Genomic DNA, 23,507 nt, shown 5'->3' with positions numbered 1-23,507 from the left:
AAAGCATGCTTCCATATTTACAGTAAAACACATATATGCTTGTCAGAATAGTAGGTCAACAGAAGGAAAATGATAACTTAGTAATGATGTGATAATTTCTGACCTGGTCCAGGGGAATATCCTTGGACATCCGTCGAAGGCGACTCTCTAGTGTCACCAGCTTGGCTTCTTTGCGTACAATCTCAATATGGAGCTCGTCACTCTTCTCCTCCAGTTCCCTGATCTGCTTACGATATTTGTCTTTGTCGATGAGGCTCTGAGAGAAGTGGTGCTGGGCTTCATCTCTGGCTCGAAATGCCTGCAGCGGACAACAAAACAAAGTGAGAAAAAATATGTTGTTTTCCTGCAGAGTAACAGACACCTAAATGTGTGAGCTGTTGTGTGAATTAGGTTGTCACCTGGTCCCTTTCCTTCTCCACCTCATCCAACTGTGTTGAGATAGTGTCTATGCGGTTGCGATACATTTCACAGTCCTTCTGAAGGGTGGAGCACTTTAGCTCAAGCTCCTCCTTCTCCTCCAAGTACTACACAGAAAAACAAAAACAAACAGCACTGGTGGTTTAATTTAAAGATGTGGTGACACAACAGATAGAAATGAGTAAGTAATATAAAATGAATGCATATTGTTGCTGCACACTGACAGTCAGCTGACTGAAAGAAGGGTACTACACTTTTCTCGCACTCAGAGCAATTTAGCCTGTTTGGATATATGCCTGATCATGAAAACATGGTCAGTCATAGTGTGTTAGTTTTGAAAATTCAGTTAGCGACAACCGGCATGTCTGTTAAGCAGCTGGCTGCAGGCTTGTCTACCAAAGTGGACAGCCCAAAACATTTTCGTTAGTCTGCACAATAAGCAATACATAATACAGTAATTATCTTCATTTGGCAACATTAAGATTGGGAGAATAAAAAGGGAGAAAAGGAGCAGACCATCTTACAAGAGACAAGCTTGATTATTGAAATCAGTAACCACTGAACCACTTGACCATCTTACAGTGCTAACAGTGGGATTGGGTTTGTTTTGTGGAGATGTGACCTTATCTCGTAGTTCCTCTGCCTGGCGAACTTCTTCATGCAGGTTGTAGAGGCGGTTGACCAGATCCTGTCTGTCCTCCAGAGCTTCCTGTCTGTCGTGCTCCAAGATGTCAAGAATGGCCTTGTCTGACGCAGGTAAGGGGCCAGGCTGAGAATTAAAGACACACAATAGAGTTACGACAGGGGTTACTATTTTTCATGGGTTGTCTGATAAGCAGTGGGAAACTAAGCCATTACAAGCTCAATTATTTTGCCACATACTTTGTAGGGCTTCATTATTTTGTCTCACATTCAGCTCTAATCAGCTTCAACTGAGCAACAAACCGCACGTGGCGGCTGGACTCAAATATTCAAAACCTCATATCATGACCATTTATAGGCTTATTTTGTGGATCCATTGGCTAAGTTTTAATAATTTTGGCTCTTTGCTTTATCTAAACTTACTGTATATCTAAGCAGATATACAGGGGTTGGACAATGAAACTGAAACACCTGGTTTTAGACCTCAATAATTTATTAGTATGGTGTAGGGCCTCCTTTTGCTGCCAATACAGCATCAGTTCCTCTTGGGAATGACATATACAAGTCCTGCACAGTGGTCAGAGGGATTTTAAGCCATTCTTCTTGCAGGATAGTGGCCAGGTCACTACGTGATACTGGTGGAGGAAAACATTTCCAGACTCGTTCCTCCAAAATACCTCAAAGTGGCTCAATAATATTTAGATCTGGTGACTGTGCAGGCCATGAGAGATGTTCAACTTCACTTTCATGTTCATCAAACCAATCTTTCACCAGTCTTGCTGTGTGTATTGGTGCATTGTCATCCTGATACACGGCACCGCCTTCAGGATACAATATTTGAACCATTGGATGCACATGGTCCTCAAGAATGGTTCGGTAGTCCTTGGCAGTGACGCGCCCATCTAGCACAAGTATTGGGCCAAGGGAATGCCATGATATAGCAGCCCAAACCATCACTGATCCACCCCCATGCTTCACTCTGGGCATGCAACAGTCTGGGTGGTACGCTTCTTTGGGGCTTCTCCACCGTAACTCTCCTGGATGTGGGGAAAACAGTAAAGGTGGACTCATCAGAGAACAATACATGTTTCACATTGTCCACAGCCCAAGATTTGCGCTCCTTGCACCATTGAAACCGACGTTTGGCATTGACATGAGTGACCAAAGGTTTGACTATAGCAGCCCGGCCGTGTATATTGACCCTGTGGAGCTCCTGACGGACAGTTCTGGTGGAAACAGGAGAGTTGAGGTGCACATTTAATTCTGCCGTGATTTGGACAGCCGTGGTTTTATGTTTTTTGGATACAATCCGGATTAGCACCCGAACATCCCTTTCAGACAGCTTCCTCTTGCGTCCACAGTTAATCCTGTTGGATGTGGTTCGTCTTTCTTGGTGGTATGCTGACATTACCCTGGATACCGTGGCTCTTGATACATCACATAGACTTGCTGTCTTGGTCACAGATGCACCAGCAAGACATGCACCAACAATTTGTCCTTTTTTGAACTCTGGTATGTCACCCATAATGTTGTGTGCATTTCAATATTTTCAGCAAAACTGTGCTCTTACCCTGCTAATTGAACCTTCACACTCTGCTCTTACTGGTGCAATGTGCAATCAATGAAGACTGGCTACCAGGCTGGTCCAATTTAGCCATGAAACCTCCCACACTAAAATGACAGGTGGTTCAGTTCCATTGTTCAACCCCTTTATGTTCCCTACCTGTATGATAGACTGAAGTTCCTGCAGTTTGATCTTGAGCATTTCGTTCTCCCTCTCCAGCTCAAAGATCTGCTCTCTCTTCGGTCGGTTTTCAATGTCGTTCTTCAGCTTGAGACTCTGCCTCCTCTCCATCTTGCACTCTTCCTCCACTTTGTTCAGCTTGTGCTTCAGCTGATCGATCTGTAAAACAGACAATTCAACATTTTCTCAAAATGCATTTATGAACCTCAGGTTAATTATGACTATATATAAAGTTTAAGAAAAGTGATTTGTAGTTTTATTGTTATTTTTAATAATAAAAATCTCAAAACTACTGTATGTTTTACCAAGAGAATGTGTTGTTCATGGCAATTTGCATGGTTAATTGTTCACATTGCAGCAGAAATTCTTTTGATTTTCATTCAACAATGCTTCTCTTCTTGCAACTCTTTTAATAAAGGCCAGATTTGTAGAGTGCATTACTGAAAGCTGTCCTGTCAGCAGGTTCCTTCCCCTGAGCTGTGTATCTCTGCAGCTCCTCCAGAGTTTTAATGAGAACAAGGCAAGGCACTGCATTTTTATGTGGGTGAATTTGGGTGAATGCATTCATGGTGGAAAACCTCAAGCTGCAGGTCTCGGCTCCTCATCACAGCCATGTTCTTCTCCTCGCTCAGCGTGGCATACCTCATGGCCAGTTTGTAGTTTTCATCTTTTACCCTCAGCAGCTCGTCGCTGTAGGTGTTCCTCTCCTCTCTTAGCTTGTTGTATCCTGACCAAACAACCACAAATGCAATTAGAAGACACCTACTTTCAGTCCAAGGGATTTTAAAAACAAATTATCATATTACATTTACACCTTTATCTGCACAAATTAGTTGTACTGGTTTAAAAAGTGCAAAATCGTTCCATTGCAGTCTAGCAGGGAAACCTTTTGTGATTTTCTCCAAACTAATTTAGGCTTGCAGTTCATTATTTGATTGAGTTGATGGATGTATTTCTAAAAAAGTTTGGTTTGCTTAGGTTGCATGGACTGTTTCGAGCCCTGCTTTGAGCCAGCCTAAACAGCTTTCTCTGAGTATTATTAGAACTTTTTTCAAGGTGCCTCAGGGTGCCAGTTGCAGAGCTTAACTGCACAGGATATAAAAACAAAGACCACAATATCCTATTTTTAAAAGCAGCCTTTTGGTAGCCTATGTGATTAAAAAACCTTGTTAAGCTAAATTGTGGTGGGCACTAGTGGTGGGGTTATATCAGAGGTTAGAACTGCGAAGATTGTCATTGTAGTCAAAATATGATTTATCTTTACTCTGCTGAAAGGCTTGAAGCTCCTGATTAGCTAAGCGTAGCTTCTTATACTCGTCTTCCAGCGTGCGGGTCTTCCTGCTGAGCTCTGTGTTCTGCAGGGTCTTGACTTTGGTATTCTTCTGAAGTTTCACCACTTCGTTCATGAGGAACTGGGTCAAACCCTCCTGACCCTCCTCAACTAAAGATGGGGAAATAAGAAAGGAGGAGAGGTTATTAAATATTATTTTATTGCAAAGACATTACAATACAGCTATATATATTGCCGTTTTAACACGATATATATATATATCGTGTTAAAACCACAAACCTTAAAGTAATTTATCAGGAAGCTACGTTCTAGACCAACACAAAGAAATGCATAGCAGTGGAGTAAAAGGAAAATCATATGCGGTTTTCAATCATTTAAGCAAACAAAACCCTGAGAAGTGTGGTTTCTACTTATATTCTGCAATTCTTTGTAAACCCATTAGCTCTATCTAAAATCACACCATTATATAATTTTAAATCAGTCTGATTTATTTTCCCATTAATTAACAATCTAATTATTATTCTGATGTGAATTATTTTCCTTTCTCAGTAAACAATCAATTATTATACACTGGAAAAACAGCAGACGAGTTAATCTATTTCTATCACAGATAAGGAGATGTCAGACATGCTCTAAGTCAAAAATAAAATAAAAATAAAACAATAATAATAACTCTATATTTACTGATCAGATTTTGAAGCACATTTGCAAGAATAATAAAATGAATCTTTGTTTTCTTAACACAGATTTTCAACTCTTGACAAACTTATTTGGATTAAGGCATGGACTTTGACTGGGCCATGCTAACACATGAAGGAGCTCTCCATCATAGGTCTAAGTGTATGTTTTGGGTCTTTCTCTTGCTGGAAGGTGAACCCTAAAATGAAGTTCCACATCATCTGAAGTCCCTATCAACCAGGATCTTCTCACATTTAGCTCCATCCATTTTCCCATCAACTGTGACCAGGTTCCCTGAAGAAGAAAACCACCCCAACAGCATAATGCTGTCCCCATCAAACTGTATGTCACTGTGATAATGGTGTGTTTATGGTGGCATTCAGTGAGTTTCCTGCCAGACAGTGTTTGCAGGAAATCAGAGTAAAGGGCACTGAATCATAATGCGTTTTTCAGATTTTTATTTGTAAAAAGAAAGATTCAAACACATGTATCGTCTTCCTTCCATTTCACAAATAAACACAAAATGACATAAAATACCAATGAAACGCATTATATTTAAAGTTGTAATGTGACAAAATGTGAAAAAGTTCAGGAGGAATCAATACGTTTGCAATTTACTGTAGGTGTCTCTGCATCTCAGTGTGTTTGTATCTCACCTACGATGGTGGAGAAGCGTCTTGTGGGATCTTTGCCTGTGACCGACTTGTAAAGTTCAGGGTAATAAAACTCCAGACTCTCCAAAAAGGCCACATACCCTCGCTCTCCTTTAGTGCGAAGGATGTCAAGTAGGCGACCTGAAAGAAGTTAATAGAAAACATTTTTTTTTTAAGTTTACCAAATGCAAACACAATGCTCCTGCTCTCTGTTAATTATATATAAACAAGATGTTGTTCTATCTAAATTTGTAGGAGAACCATTAAGCAACTGCTAAAACTCCTTTGTTACAATTAGAGATGGACGAGAACAATTATGGCATAATTAGTGTTTTTTGGCCATTTTTTCATCTATCGTCATAAGGTAGACCTGACGGGACCTTGGTGGCTTTTTTGACGGCTCTAGAAGACCCTGAAAATAAAATAAATAATTCATATTTAATTTAAAATAGCAAAACAAAATAATATATTTTAGAGCCTCAAATATTCATTGGTTTGAAGGAAATGTTAAGAGATAAAATATGAATAGCTTTATTCTTGAAACTGCATTCATTTTGAGGCAGGAAGAAATGTGTGCCTATTAATCTGGCCCCATAGCTGAATCTCTAAATCACAGACAATCACAGTTTTGGTTTTCCTTATTCATATTCTAGTATTTTGTGATGCTTTCACAATGAGTAGGCTTTAATTATTTTAATTAGAAAAGGGCCTTTCAGATCATACATTAGGAATGTCCCTGTAGCATCCCAGACTTCGGTACAGGAGATATTTTGGAGTAAGAGACCAGTTAAAGGAGGATCTTATAAATTTTACATCTGAGACTCAAGCCCACCTAATCTTAAGGGATTTAAAAAGCACGGGATGAAGATCACATTTAAGATTATCCACAAAGGGTACTGGACGCCCTGTAAAATGGCGAGACTGGGTATGCTGGCTTCAGACTTTTGCTAGAGATGCAGGAAGAATAGAGGCACATTCTTACATATGCTTTATGAGTGCAAAATGGTTGTCAGCCTGTGGGAAAAGATTACTGCTTTTCTGGGTAGGGTGCTGGGCATTGATATATATTGCCGAACCTCTCACTTTGTATATCAGACATAATACCCAAAGAATTGAATGTGACAGTTCATCAAACTCTATGGTGCAGACTCTCTCTTATTTCAGGTTGTATAATTGAGCTGACATTGGAAAGCAAAGAACGTTGTTCCCTTTCAGGGATGGTGGAAGAGATGATGAATGTAGATAAATATAAAGAAACGGTTGATAAAAAGGAATATTATGCACAATATGGGGCCCCTAGTGCAGTGCTAAACGGTTAGATTAAAAGTACTCTTTTATGGGTAGGCAGACCTGAGGATAACTTGGGTGGTGCCCCATTGGTATTGTCTATGCTTGGACTGGGGTAGGGTTGGATAGTGTAACCTGCACCTTTCTCCCAAGATAAGGATAATGTCAATATTTTCTGTAAAATGCCAATACATAGCAAAACATTGGTCATCAAGGATGAGAAGGAAAATATATAGAACCCCCTGTCTGCATTTGTGTCATTTAATTTTAACTTTTATCACAGAGCTTTTTTTGGGTTTTTGTTTTTTTTTTGCTTTGTTGTATTTTCAGTACTTTATAAAATATTTGTAATTGTGATGTGTTTAAAGTTGAAAAACCAAGTCAATTACAAAAAGGTTTTCAAAGAATCTGCGACTGATCTCTAGTTAAAATGGTCCAACATATGTGAGAAAATAAGAGTTGCCTTTACAAATCAGCACACATCTTTTAACTCACTTGTGCGGTTTGCCTTCGCCTGGAGCAGCAGGGAGTTAAGAATCTCATCCTCGTCCTGTTCGTCCAGCACTTTGCACTGACGGAGGTAGGGGGTGAGCTTCGCCGGAGTGATGTTGCGACACAGCTCGTACCGCTTGCACTCCACCTTCTCCCACAGCACATCCATGTCCACCATTGTCCCGTTCTCCATCTCTCACAGCCTGACAAGCCACAAAACCAAAAGGAATATTTTACTTTGCTTGGTTGGTGTTTGGCCTGTTACTATGACCAGGGGCAGTACTTGCATGAATGGTGCCCTGGGCAAGTCCCTACTTTTGAGCCCCCAACACCCAGTAAGACATAAATAACAACTCACCCTGAGAATTAAGGTTTCACTGTTCGCAAATTGTGGCTTCAAGAATCTTTCAGAATAAGACCTTTAATTTACCCTTTACTGCCAAAATGTATTTATGGATATATATTTAAAAAAATTTCGCTGTCCAAAATCTTCTAAATTAATAAGAAACACAGTCAACACAGAACATTTGGTAATTTAGTAAGAAAATCAGCTACATTAGTTGAAAGAACATTTGTGAAAGAATAGGTAACTCTCACTGTCACAAGATACCACCTGTGCAATTTTGCTCCTAAATCTTCCCCCATCAACTGTCAGTAGTACTATAAAAAGTGGAAGCGAACAGTTGAAGTTGTTATAGCTGTAATGCGGGACGTGGACCGACATCATATTCAACCCTATGGATTAAGAATGGGATGTCACTTAAGTTCATATGCGAGTCAAGGCAGGTGAATGAATACTTTTGGCAATATAGTGCATGTTTACAAATATATTATTATTTTCATACTTTTTCATCTGATACCACCAGTCAAATTTTGCAACCCCTAGCTCAAATGCAATCAGATTTTTATGTCACTGAAGAATAAGCATGCCTCCATTTGGATTAGGTCAGAAAATGCCAGGTAACATGTAGAACCTCCTCACATGCAAGGAGTGGATGCAAATTCTAAAATAAAAAGTATGGGAAGCTCTTAAGCATACATAACCCGCATTAAATGCTGTTTTCAAAACTTTAAAACGCTCACACAAATCAGTGGATAATGTTTGGAGGAATTCTGTATCATACATCTTTCATTAAAATTGTACTGAAGTTTTATAATTTTGTCTTTCCCATAACTGTACGTATCTCAAGTGGTACTGCAGCTCTGATGTGTCCTCCTAAGCACTCCGTTTACAAATTACATTTGTGAACTTATTTTTATTTGTAAAATAATTAAGTGTAAAGAGATTTCCTTTATAACGGTAAACATTCATGATGATGTATGGAAGATAATAGATGGCCTGACATGGAGGAGAAGCTGTATGAGCATCTGCTGAAGTGGAAGCCATCTGACCAAGCTAACCAAACAGGGAAGCAGGTAATGAGGACACCTGGACAGCAGAACTGCTACCTGAGCACTGCTTAAAACTGAAACAAATACACTATTGCCTTTCCCTGCTGATGTTCGTCTTTTGGACAACAGGGTGGATTTATTTTTTTACAGCTGCAAATACACCTGAAGCATGCACATCCACACAGACGTAACTGCAGTGTTTTTGGTTTTAACTGTCTGTGTGGTAACGTCTCTGAATCCGACATACCAAAGGGCTGGAAGCTAACATCCTTACGTCCAGATGACATAGTGGTGAGTCTGCTGCAAACACATAATTCTGATGCTGTGGTACATACAGTAGGTCCAACAGCTGGTTATCATGAAGACTGAACGTGGGCTGGAGAAAAGACATTATTAACCAAGAAGTCCCAGTGATTTCTTAGGTAACTTCTCCAGCTGCTTGGGCATTAAGGGATGTGGCAGGTGCTGCTACCCTGCTGAGTGCTGTTTAATCAAACACATCTAAAGGAAGAAGTAGGAGATCACTAATTGATATGTCCTCTAGACAGGATAAACCACACTTTGTTCTCCTATATAATCTCAATATATCTGAAATAATAATAAATTACTTGTGGTTCACTACACTTAAAAGCCAAAAAAAGCAAAATACAGAATGCAACAATGTGACAAAGGCCATCATTGTTTAGTTTGGTCATGTTACCCAGGAAGTTGCTAGTTCTACTAAATTCAGACAAAGAGGTGGCTACAGATGTCTGTTAAGGTCCAACCACCTTCATCAAAGAAAAGTCTTAATGTATTCTATTTTTTCTTTAAAGGTTTTCTAAAATGTGACATTTTGTTTAACTTCATTGTTCAGACGGCCTGAACCAAGATAAAATGGACTGAACTTATATAGTGTTTACCAGTCATGCAGACCACTCAAAGCGCTTTACACTAGAGCCACATTCACCCAATTGCACTCACTAACACATTCATACACCGATACACAGATCGCTAGGCAACTTGAGGTTAAGTGTCTTGCCCAGGTGCACATTGACAGAACGCTGGAATCGAACCCACCACCTTCTGATTGCAAGACAACCACTCTTCCTACTGAGCCACAGTCGCCTCCAAGATATCAGAAAGATCTGTTTAGTCCTCACTTTTACACCAGGCATGGCTATCAATAATGTCACACTATTGAGCAAATACCACAGGCTGCTATGACATCTTTGTACTGAAATGCAGTGTTTTTACCATAGTGTTGTGCATTATGGCCAAACCTCTTTCTTAACTGATCCAAAGGACATTAGATTAATTAAGATGCAATCTTGTTCTGCCACATTCTTTTTTGAGAAACTATGGTTTGCAGGCAAGCTACACTTGTTCTGTCTCTTTCTAACCAATGTTAAAATTTAACATGCAAACTGAGGCCTGTAGAGCCTTAGATGTGGCTGTTAGCATTTTACCTTTTTGCAATATGTCTGAGCATTGCACTTGTGAAAAACGTTTGACTTTAAAACATTATTTTCATGAAATTGCTCACCCTTCATTCTTCTCCAGAATCCCTTTTGTACTCCCTTATCATCTTCTTACTTCCACTGGCATTCCGGTCCCCCCACCCAACGCTAATTTGCCCTCTTTTATACATAAACACACATATCAATACCAACACACATGCATGCATCTCAAAGCATTTGCATGCCGTCAGGTTTATAGGTGGTACTCCACAATCCTGCTTTGTGACCTGCAGCCAACAGTTAGGCAAATCAAGGCTCCCTGATGTCACTGCACAGGTAAACACACACAATCACACACTCTTGCACCCTATGACAGGTGAATGAGCTACGGCTTATGTTTTCAAGCGGCACATCCTGGTTTAAACTGGGGTTCTATATTGCCATAGCTGCACCTGATTTGTTGTTGCGTGGGACTTGACCCTGCGACCCCAACAGAGCCGTCACACCCGCCCGCATTCGGAACCATTGTTTGTAGTTTGCAGTCATGCATGCACTGCATCAGTCACTGCAGATGACAGAACCGCAAACACTCAGACCAACTCACAGCCATATGCAATTCATGCACATGCACGGGTACGCATGAACACATCGCAACAAAGACCCCCTTAAGTAACCACATATTTCCTCTTCTCTGTTCTCTTATTTTGGACTTCGTTACCGAGAAAGATAATCCTTGCTTCCTCCTTTTCAAACCAGATGTGTTGCGGCTCTCTTCCTCTATTCTTATTTATCCCGTTCACTCAAATGTATAGTATTGTGGTCCTTTAGGGCAATACACACAATCTAACCCTTTCATTTTTACCCCTCCTTTCATCAAAGAAACACACAGACACACACATCAATACAGACAAGCAACTTGCAGGATGCACTCAGCAAACTCATTGTTTCCACTCTCTTTTCTCATAAGTCAGACTGCTTCAGCGTCACTTTGGCTTTGAATCTTCTGAGTGACCTTGAATAAACATAGCAAGTGATTTATATCATTGACCTGCTAACTGCAAGTGAAGAATTGACTTTTTTTATTTTAGGAAAGGTTACAGTAAATGTTCTTACTTTACTGAATTGAAATATTTTAGCAACAAATGGGAAGTTACTTTACATATTGCATGTTATAATGTGCAGAATTACTAATTGACAGTATTTTGTAGAGTCTACACAGTTTTTATGAACTCCCTTGCTTAAGCTCTAAAATGAAAGCAAGAATCAGAGATATCAGTTTGGATGTTCTCCTTCTTTATTGTGGCATGTCTAGAAGAGGTGTTTACTTCACATCTGATTTAGGTGGCAATATTGCTTCAAATATCTAACAAAGTAATTTTTTCGACAGGGCCTAAGATGAAAATATGCTAATTTCACTTTGTGTTTTCAAATTGGTACAATGAACAATAATATAGAGCATAGCGATCAAATTTGTCTTGCTCTACCACTCCAACAATGACTACCAGACAGATCATTCATGAACAGAAATGAGGTTAAGATATCATTTCTCAGTTCTTAAACATATCAATCTAATGAGTCTTGCATGCCCACAAACCCATTTCAATTCTGAGTCAGTTTGTCTTTCATGACTGAGTAACATCCACCAGTTAAACTTGTTAATGTCTAAATGCAGCATTTGTTTTTTAAATTGGAAATAGTGAAACCCTGAACATGTTGTAAAGTAGCTGTGACACAATACATATATACTGGGAATAATGATCAGTACAACTTTTAAAGAAGAAAACATCAATATTATTTCTGAAAAGGTGCTCATATTATCATCTATAAGGGCATAGGCGGTTTTCAGAGTTGTAAAAATTTCTCTTTTAAAATGATTTCTGAATGATCAGTGTTTTCTGCGTCTGTATGGAGCACAGAGTAAAGCAGCATTGTCCCTCCCATACCTGTTACTGCACACTGCCAGTCATCTGCCTTAAAGAAAGTCAATAAACCTTTCCCTTACAACAAAGACAGATTTGGCTGTTTAGAAATATTATAAGTCTCAAAAAACACAAACAGTCACAGAGTAGAAACAAAACGATTTTCAACCATCCTTCTTATTAAGTTAACACTGTTTTAAAACTAAAGTTGGCAAGCCACGAGTGATATGTCAAGCAACGGACCACAGGCTAGGTACTCAGACAGACAGATAGGGGGTCTTTCTGCATGGAGTTTGCATGTTTTCCCTGTGCATACGTGGGTTCTCTCCGGGTACTCCAGCTTCCGCCCACAGTCCGAAAACATGACTGTTAGGTTAATTGGTCTCCCTAAATTGCAGGTGTTAATCGGTGTGTGTATGGTGGCTTGACATGTGTGTTGCCCCGCGATGGACTGGCGACCTGTCCAGTGTGTCCCCAGCCTCTTGCCCATAGACTGCTGGAGATAGGCACCAGCTTCCCCACGACCCACTATAGAAGAAGCGGATATAGAAAATGGATGGATGAATTAAATAGCCCAACGAACTAATCTGCTTAAGTCTATGGTTTAAAATAAAACAACAACAGATTTTAGACTATCATAAGTGGAAGAATCAATATTTTATATTAATAATTTTTTTTACCATCATTAGGATTAACTACTTATTTTTCAATTGGATCCTGTTCTACATTTTTGCTTTTAACGTTTCATACAAACACCATGATAACAAGAAACTTTTACTTATTACATATTAATCAAGGTTATTGTACTATGAGAATCTCACTCCATAATTATTTTAATTACATGCATTGTACTGATAGTAAGTTGAGTTTTAAGTTGTTGTTTTTTTACAGATCTGTACAGTGATTTTTATATTTGGTTTCTTTACAGAAAAAAAAAATTCACTGGCAAGGTAACATTTTGATTGTTTGCTCATTTGTTGCTTTTTACCTCTTGGGAGGAGCAATACCATACTGTTTATCATATATCTGGATTATAAAATAGATTAACAGAGATGAAGCAATATTTTGTGGAAAAATATAAATCTACACTTCTGTGGTTTCCATAGTAAATGTTTTAGCTTAAACAAACTGTAATCTCTGTAGAATAATCCAGCCCATCTTTGACTAGATCTTATATTACAATTTTTATGCTTGCCTATTTCTGAGATGATCTTTTTGCTCATCTGTCACCATGTTAATGTGTTGTGCTCCTGCCGCATACACAAAATGATGCCAGGAAAGTAACTTAGAAGAGATGGAGACTTCTTCAAAATATTTGGTGCAGAGTGTTGACAGCCAGCAAGACAACAGGTCTTCATTAACCAACTACGTCAACGCAACAGGGCAACTCAAAACCTACTTTTTTTTTTACTACAAAATAAGAGTATCAAACACAAATACAACTTATAAACCCATAGGCGCTCTGTTTCATAATAATAATTTAAGGATAAAGACACATTTTACTTTGGCAAGAGGTACTCAGCTGTTTCAGTAAGAGGAGATCCCCTGCCATGAGGTCTCATAATCTACCAGGCAAACAACATTCTGATAAGAACTGGAAATAATAAAAATAAACTCTAATTAATAATGTTTGAAAACTCCTCAAACTCTCTGTATGACTGGAATGATACTTTTCCATTTCAAACTATTGTCCCACGGTGGGTTTCATAAGAGCATCAATAAACACTGCTTTCAAAATATGATTGAACACAATCCTTGTGAACTGATTGGCCGCACAGTTGGAGTACTAAACGTAACTGGTATAGTGAAGGAACCTCTTTGATGAACGGTAAACATTAGCTTTAGGACAAGAGGCTCTTTAGATTGTACACAGACCCAACTAAACTAAACAACTAACTGTGTTAAATCTTATATTTTTTCTCCATTGTTTCTTTTATCATCGTTTCCATAAATATCACAAAAAATCATGACAGAATTGAAATGCTTTGCACTGACAAGCCATCTTGGTAATATCCATTAAATTTACAAGAATAAAGAAAAATTGGGATCTATTTTTTTATATCATGTTTCTTCTTCATTTCCATTTCTTGGTATTAACTATTAATACTAATGAACCTTTTAAAGAAAGATTTAACATATTATTTTTACTTGAGGAACTTATAACAGATGTCAGGAACTCATACTGGAAACATTAGATGCAAACCCATTTATAAGCAGAGGTTTGTTGCCTGCTTTAGTGCATTATTGCACTTCAACGAACCATCCAAATTTAAAAAACAAACTAAATGACGAATTTTCATGACATCTGCAACCAAAGCAGCTGATGCAGCCGCATTTTTTACTATCGCCATACAAATTTATTTCATAAATCTTTCTCCACATTTTTACTGATTTTGTTGACTCATACAAACACGAGCTTTGCAAGTGAATAATTTGCAGGGCAGTATGTATCGGCTTTATGTGTTTCATCATTCTGAATGAGAGCTGTCCATTACAAATGTTTGTTTTTTTTCCCAACTGACTCATGCATTGTGCAATCAAACATCAAACTAAATCCCATTTTTGTTCCTAGTAAACTGCTGCAGTTTTTTGAACCTTCATGTTATCGGCAGTTCAGATCGCATCCGAGACCACAGCTGAACCTTCTGAGGCGTGCCTCGGCTTATGGGCCTTACTGTCTCGTGCTCTGAAACAGGCAGACATGATTGGTTCAGGTTTACAAACTGTCATAAAGGCTTCATTGTCCAGCTGAAGAGCTGAATCCCATAGAAACTTGATACATGTGTTCTTATTGAATAAACTGACAGAGGAGAAACTCAGCAAAAGAGGGGGAAATTTCAGCCTTGATAACTATAAACTTAAATTATTTGCAGAGTTTAACAAAAAGAATGAACAGCAACAATGCAGAAAAGCTTAAAATCTTCCGTGGGACAGCTTTTAGAACATACCCAAACTGGGTTGTGTACATATTTACACACAGTGCTTTGCTAAGATGTTCAATGTTTGGACATGTGGCGTTACAACCGTAAACTTTAAGATCTGTTATTGGGATTTTATGATAGAGAAACATAAAGCAGTGGAAGGGAAATTATACATGGTTTGCGGCAATTGTTGAAGGCCTATGAGGTTTGCTAAAAATATTATGGCACACCTGGGATAGAATAAATGAGCGAAGCAGCCAGGAGGACAGCAAACAAATGGAAGAAGGAGCCCTGGTCAAATGTGTTTAAAACTGAAAAAAATAATACACCATTCCCAGTGGTGATACATGGTGGTGGCAGCATTATGCTCTGGAGATGTTTTCGCCAGCAAGGACAGGGAAGCTGATCAGAGTTGATGAAATAAGAGCCAGAGCATGTGTCAGAATGACCCAGTCAAAGTCCAGACCTAAATCCAAGAGAATTGAGAATCTGTGGTAAGGCTTGAAAACTCCTATTTTCTGTCGCTTTCCATCCATTCTGACTGAGGTTGATATATTTCAGTCTCAAAATATGCAAAGCTGGTAGAGACATACCGCAGAAGACTTGCAGCTGTAACTGCAGAGAAAGGTGGTTCTATAAATTGTTGACTGAGGGGGGATGCCTACAGACTTTTCCCGTTTTTAATAGTAAAAGATTTTGTAAAGCCATGTGTAATTCTCCTTCATGCACAAAATGCATTACTTTTTGTTCTGTTCCATCAAATCCCAGTAAAACACATGGAAGAACGTGAAAAAATGTCTAAAGGTCTAGGGGATGTGAATACTTTTTCAAGGCAAAGTAAAAGGTTACAGATGATCGACACCATGCGCATAATTTATCTGTTTCCCGTGCAGGTCTCTGATTCCCAGTCTTACTGGTTCCCATTGTCCCGTGCACCTGCCGCTGGAATCTCAAACATTCCCAAAAGACCTGATAAAGACTTGGTGATGACAAATAACTGAAATCTCTCCTCAGGCATGAGCCATGAACGTGTCGGGGGGAGAGGAACATATGCAGACTAACACATTTCAAGTTATTATGAGCAGGTTATAACCAACTTAATATTGTTATATTAGGATAAGAGGTGCAGTCTTGGTTTATATGCACACATAGCTTTACTTAGATGACACATTACAGGTTTTGGCTGTGGAGACACGGTCGTGTAACCTGTGCGCCTTGTTTTTCCACCCATGACCCCGTCCTGTAGCATTTCACTTCAGCGAAGGACACACCTTGAGACATATAAGTGGGTCGATTTTCTTACCTGACATGCGGGAGATATCCAAAGGTTCACCGGAAATCAACAGATGTTCTAGTAGTTTTCGGTTTTTCTTGAAAAAACAAAACCCCGGAGAAGCGTATGTGGTCTGCAAGAAAAATAGACTTTTTCCGCTCAGGTTGTCTCCATGTATCCGACTCCAGGAGCGGGTGTTAGGATAAAGCAGACCGAGCTCGGCGGCTGTGGCCCCACGGAGTCTCAGGTTGAGGTGGACACAGACTGAAACAGAGAGAAACTGTCGCTCGGAGAAGCAGACAGCGGAGGTGGGCGGGTTGAGCTCAGATGGAAATAAGCTCTTTGTAGTGCTGCGAAAGGAAGAGCGCCGCTCCACTGCTGCTGCTGCTGTGATCAGATACGGATAAACCACCTTTAAAATTAACTACAAGTCTAATTTCTGTCTTATTCATTTCCCCAAAATGTGAACTCTGTTTACTCCCTCAGCTGCGCCATGTCAATAAGGAGGAGGCTCTTCATTATTTCCATCATGCTGCCTTAGTCCCACGACTTGCTTCTTCTGAGAGAAACAATAGTTCCAACCAACCACAACCTCACAAAGAACGAGCAATGATCCAATTATAGCCCGCAAAGTGAGAGCAAACAAGCAGAAGTTTTATTTAGAAAACGGTTGAACTGAATCACTTTCTGAATCGTGACTAAGTCTGCTTTTCACTATCACTAGCACTTTCTTTCATGTGCCTGGTGTTAGTCTGGTAAAGGCTTGGGTAAAAACCCAATAAGATCTTACACACAGTTAATGCAGAATCAGTCAATAATATCTGTTTCTAGTCTTTGACACCTCACCATGGACTGATGAGATTACCAGACATTCACACATTAGTTCACAAATCATTGTTCCACAATTAACTAAGATTGATAAGCATTAGCACAGATTCTTATAAGGAATACACTCTCACATTATTTAAAAGGTATTTAAAAGGTATTTAAAAGGAGAAGTCTGAGAGCATGTGCAGCCAAAGTCAAAATACCTCGTTACTGTAGACAAACTTGGCCAATAAAGCTGATTCTAAAATTAAAGCGATGGTTACATTTTTTTGCAGTAAAGATAAGCGGAGAGATTTTGGATAGTCGGTATCTTACAGGATATAGTCGCTGAACAAGCTCAGTTTGGAGAAACAAAGATCACTTTTCAATGAAGAGCACAGTAAAAAGATGCAGGAAAAGCACAATATATATATTGGACAAACATGAACTCAATTATACTTTACTACCAGATTCTTAACACTTTGTGATTTGTCAATCAATCAATCCAACTATGTTAAAATAGCACCTTCCAACAACGCCTTGAATTGGCCAAGGTGCTTTATAATTGAACACAGAACACAATAAAACAAAAACTTGTGTCAAGAAGTACAAACACATTGAAAGAAAATTTTAGAACACTAAAAATCGAATGTCAAAAACCTTTTTAAATAGGTCTTGTTAAGGTGGTAACTGACTTCTGAAAACAAAACTAATTGTGAAACAATAGCAACAAAAATAATTAGTCACTTTGTAGTTTTTTCTATTAAGTTACACAAAACAAAGTCACTTTTTTTGCAAAATGTGCTCTGTGAGAGGAGTGTGGAGGGGCTCGCCCAGGGTGCAAATCACACAAGAACCCTAACCGCTGGAGAGCCAAGCCAACCACTAATCTGTTTTTAGCAGGTTCCAAGGTGGATTTCTGCTATCTTAAAAAATTGCAAGGGTATCAGTTCTCATGATCCTAGGGTGGTTGTAGTTCTATCTGTTCTCCCTCCCATTGTACTTTGTTCATGTGCTACAGATTCTCCCAATAAGGCAGGGCTGATCCTGGTGCACTACTTCATTACCCAACTAATGGTCAGAGATGCATTTAATTTTTATGACAGTATAATAAAAACAGCAGGATGAAAGATTTTTAATTCCTGACGGTTTCACTAGAGTATGAAGTATGAAAAAAGAAAAACTATTGTTTCTGCAGAGGGGTTAGACTGAATCTAGATGGCAAGAATAGTATTAAAATTGTATGTAAAAAGATCTAGGGCTGCACGTTGGCACATTTGGTAGCACTGTTGCCTCGCAGCAAGAAGGTCCTGGGTTCAACTTCTGGACAGGAGTCTTTCTGCATGGAGTTTGCAAGCCTGTTAGGTTGATTGGTCTCTCTAAATTGCCCATAGGTGTGTGAATGAGTGTGTGCACGGTTGTTTGTGTGTTGCCCTGCGATGGACTGGCGACTTGTCCAGGGTGTAGCCCGCCTCCCACCTATAGACTGCTGGAGATAGGCACCAGATCTCCTGCTCCCCACTGTGGAAGAAACGGTATAGAAAATGATTGACTGACTATTAAAAAAACTAGAACTGACAATTCACTTTATTTAAACAGCGCCAATTCACAACACGTCGTCTCAAGGCCCTTTACAAAGTCAATTCAATCGAATCATACAGATTTCAAGTAAAGTACATACATTCCAATTAATCCTAACTATCAAACAATACAGTCACATTCAGTTTTCCACCATGGCCCTGCTCAACTTTCATTTGTTTTTGTTTTGTTGCAGCATCATTGTTGTGTGCATATTTTTTGCTAAGTTAAATTATGATTTACACTCACCGGCCACTTTATTAGGTACACCTTGCTAGTACCGGGTTGGACTGCTTTTTGTGTTCAGAGCTGCCTTAATCCTTCGTGGCATATATTCAACAAGGTACTGGAAACATTCCTCAGAGAGTTTGGTCCATATTGACATGATAGCATCACACAGATGCTGCAGATTTGTCGGCTGCATCCATGATGTGAATCTTCCGTTCCACCACATCCCAAAGGTGCTCTATTGGATTGAGATCTGGTGACTGTGGAGGCTATTTGAGTCCAGTGAACTCATTGTCATGTTCAAGAAACCAGTCTGAGATGATTTGTGCTTTATGACATGGCGCGTTATCCTGCTGGAAGTAACTATCAGAAGATGGGTACACTGTGGTCATAAAGGGATGGACATGGTCAGCAACAATACTCAGGTAGGCTGTGGCATTGATACAATACTCAACTGGTACTAAGGGCCCCAAAGTGTGCCAAGAAAATGTCCCCCACACCATTACACCACCACCAGCCTGAACCGTTGATACAAGGCAGGATGGATCCATGCTTTCATGATGTTGATGCCAAATTCAAACCCTACCATCTGAATGTCACAGCAGAAATCAAGACTCATCAGACCAGGCAACATTTTTCCAATCTTCTATTGTCCAATTTTGGTGTGTCTGTGCAAATTGTAGCCTCAGTTTCCTGTTCTTAGCTGACAGGAGTGGCACCCGGTGTGGTCTTCTGCTGCTGTAGCCCATCCACCTCAAAGTTCAATGTGTTGTACGTTCAGAGATATTCTTCTGTATGCCTTGGTTGTAACGAGTGGTTATTTGAGTTTGTTAGGTATTATTTAGTCAACTCAGAGGTAAGAACGATACAGTCAGAGTTACTTGCAGCAAGGGTAGCCCACTTTGCAGTGAAACTACAAAGTTTTGACACCCTATCTCTTTATTTATATACACAATTCAACAGACAGTTCAGACAGGGTGTGTGTGTGTGAGACAGAAAGGAGGCTGGTTCACACAGAGATAACAATAATTCACACACACAGGGAGGAAGGCATAGTGCAGGTGCCTTGCAACACAAAGTTTTTACATGAGTGATAACAAGTTTTTGCACCCATCCAACAGTCCCTCCTTTTATCACAAGTAAAAACATTTAATATAAAAACGAATAAGAAAAATACTCTGTATGAGCAGAAACCCACGGACGGTAAACAGATTATATTTTGTGGGAAATACTCATACGGTCCCGCCGCCCTCGGCAACCATTAAAAGTTAAATGTTGATTAATACTTGAAATCATAAAAATAAAAGAATTAAAAAATCTGCCCTGTTTATGTCATCATTGTACTTTTTCTCATTTCACTTAAGCAACAACTTCTTTCGATTTTCTGCTGTAAGGTCATTTTATGAAATACAATGTATGAGTACACTCAGGCTTTCGATGTGATTTATTTACAACATGTCATCATAATCGTTCCCTTCATTTTCGTGCATTTCTACCTGGTTCAGTGTTGCATATGCTACCGTGACTGACTGAGTTACTATTCTTTGTACCATGCATTTGCAACATGGGATAATACATATTGACAGGAGACACAGAAGGCCCATGCATGCTATTACTGCAACTAAGAGAACCTTAAAAAGATTTATCCATCTCCCTGTGAGCATCCAATCTAACCAAGAAGAGTTAGGATCTGGGTGGTCATGTGCCATGACATTTTGCAGATTCCGTAGGTTGTTTAATGCTCCCGTTATGTTTGCAGAGTGTATATTATCTGGGATATATGTGCAACAGGTGTTATTCAATCCTGTAATGTTGAGAGGTTGCCATTGTTTTCTGTCGCAAGTGCACAACTATAATTTAATCTCTGGTTACTGCGCAGTGTAGAATTCACAACGATCTGATTTTCATCTGTCCACATTCCAGAAGTGTTAAATATGAAAGATTGGTTTGGCATAAGAAATAACTTTTTATTTGTATATCCTATCAGGCCCATTGATATGGCGCAACTTGTCTCGGTGAGGTTCACAGCTTTGACATATATGGTGGGGCCTTGGGAATGCATGAGCATTATAGAACACACATAATCAGTTTTATTTTGAGTTTTAGCTGTGTCATACACATAACGATACCAGTAATTTAGCAGAAATGGGTGTGTGTCATGTCCTTCCTTCAGTGGTCTGAGATGGGTCCCGTCTGATGTCCATCTCTTCTGGTTCGGTATCACCTCCTGTGGATCCTGCTTTAGATAGAGAAAGAGTCCTGCTACCAGAATTAAGCTCAGGCTTATCAGTCCTGTCCACATGTTACAGAGAGCCATTTTATAATTGGGCGCAGATCAGCTGTTTTCTTCACCGGTTTGAGACGCTGGGCCATATGGGTCCTCCAACTCCTTTGAACCCGGACTTCCTTCTGCTACCCCGTCGGTTGGTTTGGCTACTGTAACGGCAAAACTGGCTTACAGTGGCTTTTATGGATCCAGGAAGGCCTCTCTGCTATTTTCAGAGCTGTGGGCGTTGTCAGGAGTACTTGAAACGGCCCTTTCCACCAAGGAGTGCTCCAATCCTTCCTGTGGAGTGTCTTAATCAGGACCAGGTCTCCAGGCCTCAGGTCGTTCTGTGGGATAGGAGCAGAGATTATCGGCAGACCACTGGACATTTGTTCTTCTTTTGTCTGCAACATTTTATTCATCCACTCAGCTAATGAAGTTTCCTGTTGTGCTTTCTCTATTTCATTCATGTCAGAGGGAGAGAAAACGGTCTGCCATGTACTATTTCTTTGAGAATACAATTCACATCAGCAACTTGGTGTCACGTGATCTCAGACTCAGAATATAGTGGGTGGAGTTATACAATGATGTACAGTAGGTGGCAAATGGAGTAGACCGAGTTTGATTTGGAGTTATTCTCATCCATAATTTAACCGGGATAGGCATTCGGGGCCATGACCTCCCTGTTTCTTCCATTGGTTTTCCTTAATCTTAACTGAAACCCTAATGCATTAGAACTTAGTTCTATTAATTTATTTACAAAATGAGTTTCCATTATCTGACCTTATAATCTGTGGGATACCATATGTGGGGAAGAAATGTGTCACTAGGTTCATCTATTACACTAGGCAATATTTTCTTCCCCCGTGTTTGCAACAAATTATGCATGATCTGCAAAAATTCTTTGAAGTGCAGAAAAAATTATAGTGTAGCATTAATGCTTTACCAGATGTGACCTATTCCCCCCTTGACACGTGGTCCTTCCCATGTGTCACTGTAGTTGCTGTGTGTATAAATGTTTGGGAGGATTGGTTTATCTTCTATCTGATAATGTCATCTTTTCGCTGTGCTCCTCTCTTTAGCCAGGCCTTTATTTCTGTCTTGGGTGCTGACTGTTGGGCGTCTTTCAGCACGTCTGTGTCTATAAATAGCAGATCTGACATTTTCTCTTTAATAGGTTGAAATGAGTTAGTTCTGTCCCTGATGATGTTTTAAAACTTCTATTTTGCCAAATCTTAGCATGGTGATGTACTGATCCGAAAACATATTGGCTGTCTGTGTATATAGTAAGTATTTGTCCCTCATGTAATTCACATGCTCTTACTACAGCATATAATTCTGCTGTTTGGGCTGAGCATGTATTGGGTAGAGATTTAGCTTCTATTATCCTATCGATGGTTGTTACTGCATAACCAACTCTATTCTTTCCATATTCATCTTTAGATGCTGAGCCATCTACAAACACAACACATGAATCTGGTATAAGGGTTTGAGAAATGTCTTGTCTGGGTTTTGTGTCTTCTTCAACTTTTGCTTTATAAGAATGTGGTTTTCCATCTTCTGCAGTAGGTATTAGAGTACTTGGATTTAAAAGGCACATCTTTTTAGAGTTATGTTTGGCTGTGATAATAATAGCGATGTCAGTGTGATATGCCTTGCATGTAGCGTCAGGTGCTTCTCTTAATATTCCTGACTTCAACATATCTTGTATTACTGGCGTAATACCTTCTTCAGCTGTTGACTTTAAGGGGTATTGATGGACTAATGGCCTTTTTTCAGATATTAGTTTTAACCTTGTATGGTGGGAACCCCTTTATAAGCCCTACATCAGTTGATGATTGGGACCACAGTTCAGGTGGGACAGCAGCTAGGGCAGGATGCATGTTGCTCTCTTTGCTCTCAGCTAATCCCTGTATTTGTCCCTCTGCCTCATCTAAATGTGTCCTTGGATGGACTTTGACTGTCCACGCCAGAATGAGCTTCCAGATTCCTGTATTAGGATCCACTTTTGACAGTGTCAGTGCTGTTCCTGCAGAGGTTTAAAGCCTCTGTTTTTCCAAATTCTTATTATTCTTTTTTATCATATTTTATAAAGTAAGTCCTTATTACATTCAAAAATGAGATCAATATTTTTGGTAGTTGCTATTATTTTAAATAATGCTTGGTTTAGTTCTTATTAAAAATAAAAAATAAAAACTCACTCACTGATGAACACAAAAAATGAAGGGCATATTATATCTTATAATCTTAGTTTGTTTTACCCAGTTTAATAGATACAACTTACAGTTTCAGTCAGCTTTGTATTTAGTTCAAGTAACTAAAGTTTGTTTCAATTAACTCAAGTTTTCTCTATTTCAGTCCAGTCCAGTAATTCTGTTAAGGTTCATTTCATCTTATGTTAAGTTTGAGTCTAATTCAATCATTTTGAACCTGACTGGAAAACGTCTAAACGTCTGTTAAAATCTTTTTGTTTTACCATA

General features: G+C 39.3%; 1 protein-coding gene across 2 annotated transcripts in view; it reads right to left on the bottom strand.

The window, feature by feature from the left end:
- LOC124862517 (caspase recruitment domain-containing protein 11-like) overlaps positions 1-16,540 on the bottom strand; it is a 32,831-nt gene extending 16,291 nt beyond the window's left edge. For both annotated transcript variants that reach the window (XM_047356479.1, XM_047356480.1), the window contains exons 1-9: positions 16,179-16,540; positions 7,208-7,407; positions 5,429-5,566; positions 4,068-4,244; positions 3,382-3,530; positions 2,783-2,962; positions 1,040-1,186; positions 399-524; positions 104-298 (exon numbers count right to left, since the gene is read on the bottom strand). In XM_047356479.1, coding sequence (XP_047212435.1) covers positions 104-298; positions 399-524; positions 1,040-1,186; positions 2,783-2,962; positions 3,382-3,530; positions 4,068-4,244; positions 5,429-5,566; positions 7,208-7,397 — 1,302 coding nt within the window. In that variant the 5' untranslated portion in view covers positions 7,398-7,407; positions 16,179-16,540. The remainder of the gene's footprint in view (positions 1-103; positions 299-398; positions 525-1,039; positions 1,187-2,782; positions 2,963-3,381; positions 3,531-4,067; positions 4,245-5,428; positions 5,567-7,207; positions 7,408-16,178) is intronic.
- Between the last annotated feature and the right edge of the window lie 6,967 nt (positions 16,541-23,507).

This window comes from Girardinichthys multiradiatus, chromosome X (assembly GCF_021462225.1).
Source record: "Girardinichthys multiradiatus isolate DD_20200921_A chromosome X, DD_fGirMul_XY1, whole genome shotgun sequence".
Lineage (NCBI taxonomy): Eukaryota > Metazoa > Chordata > Actinopteri > Cyprinodontiformes > Goodeidae > Girardinichthys > Girardinichthys multiradiatus.
Note: the sequence above shows the minus strand (reverse complement) of the source record. Positions and strands in the feature narration are given on the sequence as shown.